This window comes from Chaetodon trifascialis, chromosome 19 (assembly GCF_039877785.1).
Source record: "Chaetodon trifascialis isolate fChaTrf1 chromosome 19, fChaTrf1.hap1, whole genome shotgun sequence".
In the NCBI taxonomy this organism is placed as follows: domain Eukaryota; kingdom Metazoa; phylum Chordata; class Actinopteri; order Chaetodontiformes; family Chaetodontidae; genus Chaetodon; species Chaetodon trifascialis.
In genome coordinates, this window is record NC_092074.1 from 16422059 (window position 1) to 16433546 (window position 11488).

At 41.8% G+C, this 11488-nt stretch overlaps 1 protein-coding gene across 1 annotated transcript; it reads right to left on the reverse strand.

Annotated features, from left to right (window-relative positions):
• Positions 1-6972: 6972 nt before the first annotated feature.
• On the reverse strand, positions 6973-10388 carry LOC139348132 (uncharacterized). Its single transcript, XM_070988081.1, has 9 exons — positions 10344-10388; positions 10045-10084; positions 9874-9907; positions 9701-9766; positions 9253-9336; positions 8930-9101; positions 8034-8143; positions 7699-7873; positions 6973-7072 (listed from the first exon to the last, which is right to left on the reverse strand). The coding sequence occupies exons 2-9, from the start codon at positions 10054-10056 to the stop codon at positions 6973-6975; spliced, it is 753 nt and encodes a 250-aa protein (XP_070844182.1). The 5' UTR covers positions 10057-10084; positions 10344-10388.
• Positions 10389-11488: the final 1100 nt, after the last annotated feature.

Below are 11488 nucleotides of genomic sequence, written 5' to 3' on the forward strand. Positions count from 1 at the left end.
AGGGGACTTTATGCAAAGGAGAGATAACCACTGCTAAAAGCCTTCTGTCATTCTCTCTCTCTCTGTTTCTCTCTCTCTCTCTCTCCCCCCTCCCTCACTCGCTCTGTCTCGCAGTCAGACTGGTGGAAAGATAGCATTGGCACAGGGAAGGAAACCATGGAAACGAGAAGCTGATGCACTTTGAATGGTAAGACCCTGAAAGAAAAGACATTCATTCAGCTCAGTCTCCCTGTACTAAAGGCTCATCTCTACTGCATTATTTCGAATGCTACAAGTTTATTTTAACATGGTTGACTCCAGAAAGCCCACAATGGTCTCACTTCATCAGCCCATTATGTCAGGATGACTGCAGCCAAGGATGTCTTAACATTTTGGCAAGATGAAGAAGGGCCCTTTAAAAACAAGCACACTCTCTCCTTTAGCACTCAAAACCTGTACAGCATTAGTCCTTGCAAACGCTAAAATACCACGGTCGCCTCGCTCGAGCCTGTAATCGTGGCGGTTTTGAGTTCCCACTTGTGGCTTTGCTTCAGCTTTGCCTTTGAACATAACAGCATGCTGAAGTCAGCAGTGGCCTATATGTCTTGAGCAGTGCTGTCAATGAGATCCCCAGGACCTCAGTGGGAATACATTCTTCAGAGACGACAATTAGTCAAGTGAGACAGTAATTAGGACCTCTCTGCACACTGTCACTTCCAGTTAGTGCTGACAGATGCCCGCAAATCCCCCCCTCCAGCAGTTGCAGTCAGACAGACTTACTTCTGAAGCTGCAGGCTGACTTTGCTGTGACAGCCATCTCTAACTTCTATCCACCATGGAAATGCATTCAAAAAATGGCATGGAAATACGGTCAGTGGTGTGAGGGTTCAGTAATATGGAAATTGTACCAGTTTCATGGCCATGGTCACCAAATTACAATTATCAGTTTGAGTCTGTGGCAGTATGCTAGTGCTTTATCACTATTACACAGTACTACAGGGGTTATACTGTATTGCAGAATTCTAACTAACTACAAACTACTGCATTAGCACACAGTTACATGTGATGGCTAACATTACTTACACAACTACTCAATTCAAATAGAGATATGTGCAAAGCACAAACAGTAAATGCCAACATCACGTTTTCTGTTAATGTTTTATGACTCAAGCTTCTGTAAAAACACTAAATTACCTCATCAAGATCACATAAAGTTAGTTACCTATAGATGCTTTGAAAAGGCTGAGCAGGAAGACATGTACTATTCAAGGCTATTTGAGGGCCTGTCCAATCAGGTTCCTTGTAGGCGGGACATTCGTCACACCTGACATGGGCATGCAAACAATTTGACAACAGTGACAGCAGTAATTTTGGTCAACAGAGAGGTATTTTAACTGAGTGTCTGACATACTCTCTGCGTATACTGCAATGTTTTGAGTCATTGGTTATATACTTAGTGAATTCTTTAGTTATTCCAGTTTAGTCCGGTCATGTTAGTGCATCTGCATTGCAGTGGATCATGATCACCAGAGTTGCTGTTGGTGATTGCCTTGACAATTGTGACCACTCAGCCCCCCTTAGATACTTGTAGCCCAGATCTGAAATTAGACATTTTCCACAGCAGACATTTTGACATGACACAGCAGGAAAAGCACAGGTGAAATCAATAACGTGAATGACGACTGCTTCTCCAGCGAGGGCTCCAGCATTGTGCATTCTGGTTCACCGGCTTACTGGATGGAAGTGAGCCATTGTTAATGTGACTAGTTCCACCTGTGCTTTTCCTGCTCTGACAAGTCAAAGCGTCTGCTGTGGGGTCTATTCACGCTGAAAGCCTCTGTTCGTCCACTCGGATGTTTCTACTTATTCTGCCTGATTAGAGCTGTGCTCATGTTGAGGAAGGGGTGATGCTGTGCTGGAATTACACGAGTGCACCAAACTTTAAAGCGATAAAGGTGCAACTTCTCCCACCAAAGCAGGAGTGTCGAATACTCTTTACATGGACACAGCCTGAAAAGAGGTCCAGTCAGGCAGAATAAGTGGAAACACCTACGTGGGTGCATGGACCACGGGTTTTAAATTGGCCCCCGTTCAAATTTTACTTACACTGTGTATCTTAAATTAAATCGATTTCACTCTCTGGATCCATAATTTTAAATTAGTTTTACTCAAAGATAGCATCATCATATCCATTTGCACAAAAGTTCAGAATAAAAGCCAACAGACTGTGTATGCAGCATTTACAAATGATTATTATAAAATGTGTACCTTGCTTTCAATGCCACTACAAAGGAATCCTACCGATTGAGTTTTGAACACATTGAAAGGTGGGACTGAAAAGTCGGGTAGCCAGTTAGGATTGACAACATTTGCATTGGATAGCAAAGCTGACCCACTTCGGTGTAAAAAATGTCCAAGAAACTTCTCAAACTTCTCCTGCAGCATAATCCACTTCTGTCCGCCTGTATGCTCTCTATACACCAACTCAACTTTATTTTTTCATTTTATTTGTGGTCCCCAGCATAGCTATGCCAATGCCAACAGCATTATTTATAAGAGAAGTGTAATATGCTGAGATTTTCTAATAATAACCTCTCAATGTAATCACATAATGACACAAATAAGTGTAAAAAAATAAATATCTTCCTTTTCCCTCTTTATTTTTTATGAGATTTTTCTGTCTTTGGTCTTGTCTGGAAAATAAATGCTTTTTGTGCTTTGTGGTTTCAGATCTTAGGAAGGAATCATACATATTCACAGACACAGACCCTCAAAAACACACACGCACATACATACACAGCAGACAGCCGGGCTGATTGGATGGTGGACGGCTGGAGTTGTTATTACAGAGCATCCAGCCGAGTCTGGTTTGCAGGATAAGGACGTCCTTACAGGGCATTTCTCAGTGTGAATGATGAGGAAACAGCCCCCTGTGTGTGTGTGTGTGTGTGTGTGTGTGTGTGTGTGTGTGTGTGTGTGTGTGTGTGTGTGTGTGTGTGTGTGTGTGTGTGTGTGTGTGTGTGTGTGTGTGTCTGTTAGAGAGAGAGACTTATAAAGACACAGAGAGAAAGTTTGAACATGAGGAATAGACAGAATGTGGACAGATGCATCCATCTGCCTACATAGTATTTTGGCCATCAAATGGAAATCTTGGCAATGCTTGCAAAGACTGACTTTCCCCATTGGACGAGTCGGTGCCAGGGGTTTGCCTGCAGAGAGAGAGAGAGGCTGGAGGACAAGAGAGGAACTCACAAGACTTTATATTCTGACATGGGAAAGCCTCCAATGAACCTTTTTTTCTGCAAAGATATCTCCATCTGTGGTGTCCATGACCAAGAGTAAGCGAAGGGCCTTCCAAAGCCAGACATGCAAGTGTAAATAAAGACCACACGCAGCTGATTTGTGCATATCTGGGGCTTTGTTTTAGGTCTCTCTTGGCACCTATTAGTAAGTCGTCGAGGCTTGATCATTGACAAAAGAATGTCAACCTGATGATGCAGCAACAAATAATGAGATCCGTGCCGACACATAGGAAGTGATGCGGGAAAACACAGATTTCAGGCACGTCCAACCGCTACAAAGACTGCTGAATTCAGGCCTCAGCTTGCTTTGCTCTTGTACTGTGACCTACACATTTGAAGTCTTCTCAGTGAGGGGTTACAGCAGGCACACATCCCTGACCGTTCTAGGCTTCCACCTCAGTAATGCAATCCACTGTTTCCACAAAGATCCAGGGATCAGCTGTTGCAACAGGGGATGAGAGGGCCAAGCAGTCGCCTCAGACATCCAGGATCAGAAACTCCAAACAGGGATAACACCCTCTCAGCATTCAATGTTTTCAATCAAGGGATCAGCTACTGTGACTGGAAACAAAATGTCCCAGACAGCTATCACGTAGGAGTTGCCGGCAGGCAAAAGCTGGCACGACTAATATGGCTTGTCAGAGTGAAAATAGCCTGGTATTGTTCTCACCTTCCGGAAAGGTACAGGCATAACGCTTTTGTCTTGTTCATCTCTCAAGAGTCATGCTCTAATAGCTTTTCAGGCTCATATTGCTTTGGTAAGAGGGATTTAAAGTTGCTGTTTCACTACCCAGAGAGTGCAGTGATGGAGGTTGAGCGCATTCATTTACACATAATTCAGCATGAATGAAATTTATAGCATCATAAATGAGATAAATTTGTGTCTTTAGAATAAATAGCATTTGACGCATGGATTTGAGAATTATGAAATTGCCTGGTTAGGGATTTATTAAATATAACTCAAGGTACATGGACTGTGCCTTCTACAGCTGGAGTGTTTTCATGGGTTGCCAAGACTGCAGTGGTACAAAAATATATTGGACAGATAAACAGAAATACTAAATAGTGTGACAAATTTGTCAAGCACCGGCTGTTCGGTCGCTGCAAAGAACTGTGAGAGGTTTAAGGACGTATGAGATGTGTTCAAATGCAGCAAAAGTAGCTACTTTCAGACCCATACTCTTAGAATCACTGACAGAAAAGCATCTCTGTTGCTCATGCAAGCAAATTCATTGCATGAGACATACATGGCTGCATTAACCCTCGGTATGAAATTCTAAAACACTCACAATTATATGCACCTTTCTGCCTTTTCTGACTGACAAAATGGTCATTTCAACATATTCAAGCCTCATGTCTTCTGAATTACAAATCTTTGGAGCCATTTCTCTAGACAAATACTTGTTACAAATGTCCTCAGCATTGACAGTAAGCCCTGCACAAAATCCACCCTGCAGGAAAAGGCTGCCACCTAAGCCTCTGTAAAACCCAGGGAGAAATCTGGACATGGACCTGCAGCTACAGCGTCAGTGTGGAAACATAAAGAACTGTTTGATCTCATTTATGCCCTCGCTGTTCTGGAGGTGATGAAATGAGGCCGGTCTTCAGCTCGGCGAGGTCACTCCTTTCCTCCGCTCTCCTCCCCTCCTCTCCTCTCCCCCATTAATCATGTCTGTACACATGAAAACGAGCTAAACTGTTTCTCATGTGCTCCACTTCCACTCAAGGACACCTTGCTATCGCAGGTACAAGCAGGGATCCCTCTGCGCATATTTTCCTCCTGCATTAACGGACACCCTTCAGTGTTGATCCAGCTTGACTTAGCGATGAAAACATGCTGGATGGGGGTTTATCCTCTCTTGTTAAGGCTGTCACTCTTCCTCATGTAGCCTCATAACAATTAACGCTTCCATAAACCCTTTTGTCAAATGTCTAATAGAAAAAGAAATGGAATTGAAGGACTTATCCTTACCCCCTTGAGTCTGAAATAATTCAACTGACAGCTAAACTATGTGGAAGAAGCTTGGCGTGTCATATACTGTATATGCTTATAAAAAAGAGGAGGATGAGCAGGACGATAAAGGCGCGGAGGGAGGGTAAGAAAGAGAAGTAGGTAGAGAATGAGTAAGGAAGAAAGAGGATGGGAAAAAGAAAATGAGCTTGGTTCCCTCAGTGGCACAGTGCTTCACTACTTAATCATCCCCTGGTCTATAAATAGGCCTCCACAGCCATGGAATATTGGGAGATTAATGGAAGAGAATGGAGCACCATAATGCTCCAAAGCTTCAACACTTCTGCTGCACTTCAGCGGGGCAGATTTCATTTTACTTCACCACCAATGGCAGTTTCTCCTCTTCAGTTTTATCAAAAAGAAAAAAAAGTGGAGCGGGGGCAAGTTCACAAGATTGCATCCAGTTGACTCCCTTCCTCCCTCCTCTTCGCTGTCTTTTCACATTTCGCCTACTTCAGCACAGCCTTGCTGGAGGACACGCATGCATACTCATAGCTACAGTAAATGGCATCAAAATATATGTACGGGCAGAAATATTGATGCAGTGCAAACATGCAAGTGTTCTGGAAGCACCCAAGAAACACAAGGTTTTCCCACAGTAGACAGTGGGAAAGTTTTCTCCCTTCATTTTAAATTCTGTACGGCACTACAGAGTTTTTTTTCCAGCACCTATCACAAGTGCTTATCTCCTGAGGAAATGTTGACGGCGTTGATGTAGCAGGAATCACCTTGTATATCCCTGCCTTGCTGCGTGTGTGTATACTTTGTGCCGATGTGTGTACATTCAAGGGTTTTACGGGAGTTTGTGTGGGTGTAGGTTCACATCAGGAGCGTTTGACTTTCAGGTAAACATGGCAGAGGTTTGATTTAGGTCAGAGAGAAGAGGTTGTAAGGACACTAATTCTGCACGCAAAACACAAACTATTGCCTCTGTGACTAGAGTGGGAGAAAGAAGGAGACAAACCAAAGCCAGCTGTCTTAACTGTGCCTGTTAATGCATGCACGTGTGCATTCAGATTCACTGGCTTATGCTCTCCCACATTTGCTGCTGAGCAGCACTGCTATCCAGCACCTCCTACCGTCTGTATATCATATCACTTCCCACCATCTGTTCAAAACACATACTGTAAGTCTGCATTACTCACACAAAGCCTGTGAGCCCATTTGTACAGTCCTAATTAGCTGGGTAGAGCTATGAGTGGAGCTTAATGACAAAAGGGACTTGCTGTTTATCAATGTTTTTATTGCCGTTAACTGTTGATTTATTTCCTACAGTAGTTGTACAAGATAATGATTTCATAATCACAGAAAAGACGAGACTGATAAAGCACCTAATAGCTTTCTTTTTTTCACACAAGACATCTTGGCACTGCAGGAAAAGCACAGGTGGAAATGATAAAATGAATTATGGCTGAATTCCATTTAGCTGTATAGGTGTCAGGGTCCCGGTGTCAAACATGCTGGCTCACCGTCACATCGGCATGATTTACTGAGACACTTGAGAAGACCAGAGCCTTTGTTAACACCTTTGCTTTGCCTGCAGGTCAAAAATTCTGGCTTAAAAACAGACTATTATTCGCCCTTCATCGGGCACAGGAAAAACTAGAATATAAAAAGCAACAGCAGGCAGAAATGTAAGCTATTTGTAAGCCGTCTCTCCGTCTCAGCGTTGGTTGAGGCTTAATAACTGCATGGGCATCCAAAGCGAACTTTGTAGTCACGGCACACGCCAGACTTCTGGTCTATTTTGCGGCAAACAAATCCCTCAGTTGGATTGTAGCTGAAACAAGATTGCAAGCAGTTGATGAATCAGTATGATATCATCTGATATTAATCACTGATATGATATTAGTATTACAAGCAAGCTTCTTTTTAACAGGTCATATTGCTAAAACCATAAATCATTGTTGAAAATGGGATCTGTGAAACTGCTGTTGCCAGGCCATAAAAATAAAATCAGCCCATCCTTTCTCATTTTGTTACTGTCGTTTCATAACATCATGTGTGGCTTCTTTTCAAATGTTACGCGTCTCAGATGTTCAAGGAAAACAGATATCAATAAATTGTTATTCATGCTTCATACTCTCCAGAACACGAAGACCACAGTATGTTTTCTCGGGCGAAGCTGTTAGCACAAGCATAAAGTCAGGCTCATCTAGGTTTAAAACTTTCAGACATTATGTGCCTATTACCCAGTTTCCTCATGGGGCTCATTAAAATTTCATCTCATCTAATGTAAATGTACATTTGCAAAGTTTCCGTTCACTCTTTAAGCAGTAGCTCCGGGCAGTACATCTTGATGATGTGGAAACTTTGGAAAAGAAGTGTTAATGTTGAGAAGTATTGATTGATTGGTGGGATAAAATTACTACAAGTGAAAAAATGTTTCCCTAAGAGGCAACTTACACAGAGAAGGTCTCGCCCGTGTCGATGGCTGGGGTAATTGTGTCAGTGGTAACAGCCTCAATGTACAGTGGGTAGTCACAGATTTCTCCTGGGTTTTCTTTCTTCAGGTTGCTCAAAAGCTCCCAGTCGCCAGTTCCACTGGGATTGTCTCTGTCATACCACTTGGTCCAGCACACTGCAACGAGCAATAAACAAGAGACGGGATGGCTGAACTGTGGAGCCAAAGCACCATTCTAAATGAATGCTTATGCACAGGGACAATAAAGGAGAGGGAGGGAAATCCACTTTGCACTGGCAGCTTAACACCACACATGTACAATGTGATCATGCAGTACCTCCTCCACCACAGAAAGGGGGATGGCAGCTGAAGCGAACACGATAATCATTACACTTCTTCTTGGATTGGTCCTCGTTTTTGCAGATGAATCCTTCAGTTGTGTCACTTCTGAAAAAGGAGAGTGACACTTAGTGAGAATAATCTAGTGGATGCATCCACTAAGTACCTTTTGGCTACGCTTGTGGCACGGCTCTAGGGATAGCGATGTCAGTCTGTTGATATTTCATATTTCAGTCCATCACTTTGGTTCAGACTGAAATATTTCTGAAAACATTGGATGGGTTGACGTGCAGTTTGGTACAGGCATTCATGGTCCTTACATGATGAATGAAGTCATCCAATACTTCAGTGATATTGCCATCAGCCTCACCTGCACTTTATGTTCAGTGCTAATAAGCCAATGCTAGCATGCTAACATGCTTAACTAATATGGTGAACATTGGAACCATTATATCTGTTTAATACCAGCATGTTACTGTGATCATGTTAGCATGCTATCCTTAGCATGTAGCTCAAGCCAGCACAGCCTCACAGAGCCTAGCATCTACTTTTTCTTTAATAGTGTGTTAATATGAAATGCAATGAATACTTGAAAATAAATTCTAATTGTTTACAAACATATTCAGTATTATACATAGATTATTGTGACGAAGATAATTCTGCCCAATTAACATGCTTTCATTGATGTGCATATTGCACCACCACCTCACCTTTTAACAGTTGTTCAGATATATTTTTTTGCTAAGTGCATATACGTTGTGTAATAGTAAACAGTAGAAATATGTTTGGTCTCAGCAGGTCCACAAACACATACAGTAACAACATTAATGCAAGATATTCGGTAGAATGCATGATGAATCATTGCATAAACCCGTTCAAATTATTCCTACTTACTTATAAATCACATCCCCGGCTGCAGCCACACTGAGCCCAGACAGAGTCCTAGCCTCAATATCTGCTGGTTTAGAGCAGATCTTTCCTGGGTTCTCCTTACGGAGATTGTAGAGGGTTTCCCAGTCTCCAGTTCCGCTGGGGTCATCTCTGTCAAACCAGTCTGTCCAGCATTCTGGACCAAGGCATTTCAATCAAGATATGTTAGCAACAAGACATTTGAAATCTTTCTGAATTTGCACTCATTTTGATTTTGTCAAGATGAGTTTCAAATGTTTAAAAAAGATGTGATGCGACTATAAAAACAAAAGACATGGTGTACTTACGAATGTGGGTGGGAAAGTAGCAGGGCCATCCTGAATAGAGGTAAAGAAACATAAAACAATGGGTGTCAGATTTTTCTATACAAACTGGACCAGTGAATGGTTTAAATTGTACTTTAACTGTCAGGAATCTGAAAGAAATCTCTAACCTGAGCTTAATGGAAGGAGGGGGAGTGAAAGACCTGCTCCTGGGTGACAAATGAAAAAGATTTTTTTTTTTTTGTTGAAAGTCTTACTTTGCTAACACCTTACAAGAACCTGACGAAAAACCTTGCCACTCCAAAAACGCAACTCTGAAGGTGTTACAGAGCTTGACTCCATATTAAATTGACAGTCTTTCTGTCAGTTTTCTCAACTGCGTGTAACGAGACTTGCTGTGCTGCAGACACCAGGGTTTGCAGCTGCAGAGCAGAGCAAACCGAGCTTTATTTTTCCACTCTGATCGAGATACTGCAAGTGGGGTAAGAAGTCTTACCTTTTCCATCAGTTATTTTGGAGACCTGCTGGTTGCTTTCTGCTAAAGGTAATCAGAAAAATGTTGCATACTGTGACTGTGTCTATTTCTAATTATAGTCACAACTGTACTTATGATCATGACAATTGCAGTTACAGAAATAAACCTACCAAAAAGCAGTCCAGCAACAATGGCAACACTTAACTATTGGAGAAAATTAAAAAGGTTGAAAATCACAGAATATGACTGCTGCTTATAAATCTCTATAAAAAAAAAAAAATACAGAAAAAACATATTTGTATTGAAAAACTGGAAATTTAATACAAAAAGTCATACATTACCAATTTGATCATGATTGCAGATGATGAGCGACCTTTTAAACTGCAGGGAAGTTGTTTGTGCTCATGAGTGCAAATAATTGAGTGCAGTATCAAAATAAATTGTCAAGCAGTGCATGAAATGATGAGATGTACATGCACAATATTCAGAATTTTAAGTACATTTTCATTTTAAAACATACTCTTAAAAATGCCTCTTTATTAGAGTATGTTGGTGAATGAGAGACTGGATGAAATCTTTAAAAATTACGTTCAGAAGTGAAGCTATTGTTACGTTTCTCTGCAAAAACAAAGAGACTCACCCTCACAGCCTCTCAGTTGAACAGTATCGTTGCATGAACCTCTGCTCGGCTTAACGCGCCTCTCTCCTCTCGCACTCCTTAAATACGGACATATAGATACCAACACAGGTAAACAGTCACGCTCACTGGAATTATGTGTTGCAGACCACTCCCAGAGAAAACAATTCCCCATTCAGGAAACTGAAATTTAAGAACAAGATATGTTAGCAAACAATCCTTCTCATGTTCAGAAGGGTTGAATGAGAAAATGAGGTGTACAGGATAAGGTGTACGGCTCCACCAATCTACTGTAGCCACAGCCAACTTCATTTCCCTGCACACCTATTTAGCATACACATATAAGGTGATGCATATAGACACACAAAAGTTTGAAAGACTTTTGAAAAACATGATATCATGTGTTTTTTGACTGCTGCATTTCAGCTCCTTTACTGGAAAGAGAGCTGAGAGGCTCAATAGGACAAAGAAAATGTGTTGGGCGGTGGACCAGATCATATCCTCAAACCAGCAGAAACAGGTGGAGGCCCACATTCTCACAAAAGATAATGTTTCTGGATCTATAAGCAAAAGCAAACTCTTTGTCCATTACTTTTCTTTATGACCAAAAACCTGCAAAACTCCCAGCAGCCTCAGCTGTGCTTTGTGTGTCAAACTAACACACTAACACACTAAACTAAGACGATGGTAAACATTACACCTGCATAGCATCAGCACGTCACCAATGTCATGGTGAGCATGTCAGCATGCTAATGTTAGCATATAGCTCATACCACCACTATCTAAGTACTGCCTACAGAGCCATATTTTACATACTTTATTACTGTCTAGATAGATAGATAGATAGATAGATAGATAGATAGATAGATGTGGTCTAAAATGTGCAAAATCCCACATTTTTCAGACTGAACATGTCTTCAGACTGCTTAACTGAAACCATGATGATAATGAACTGGAGCAGCTACCTTCTTGTCCTTTACCGAACAGTGGGTGAGAGCTGATACTGCACAGCTGCAGCGAATGCCCTAATCCAGACAGAAATTTGGCTGCCTCTTGCACTTAAAGGCAGCTGTCATGCTATGTTTGCAATTATGAAAGGATGATTCAGGTGCAAGTGGCTGATAGGAATTAGTGCATAGCACCTGCAC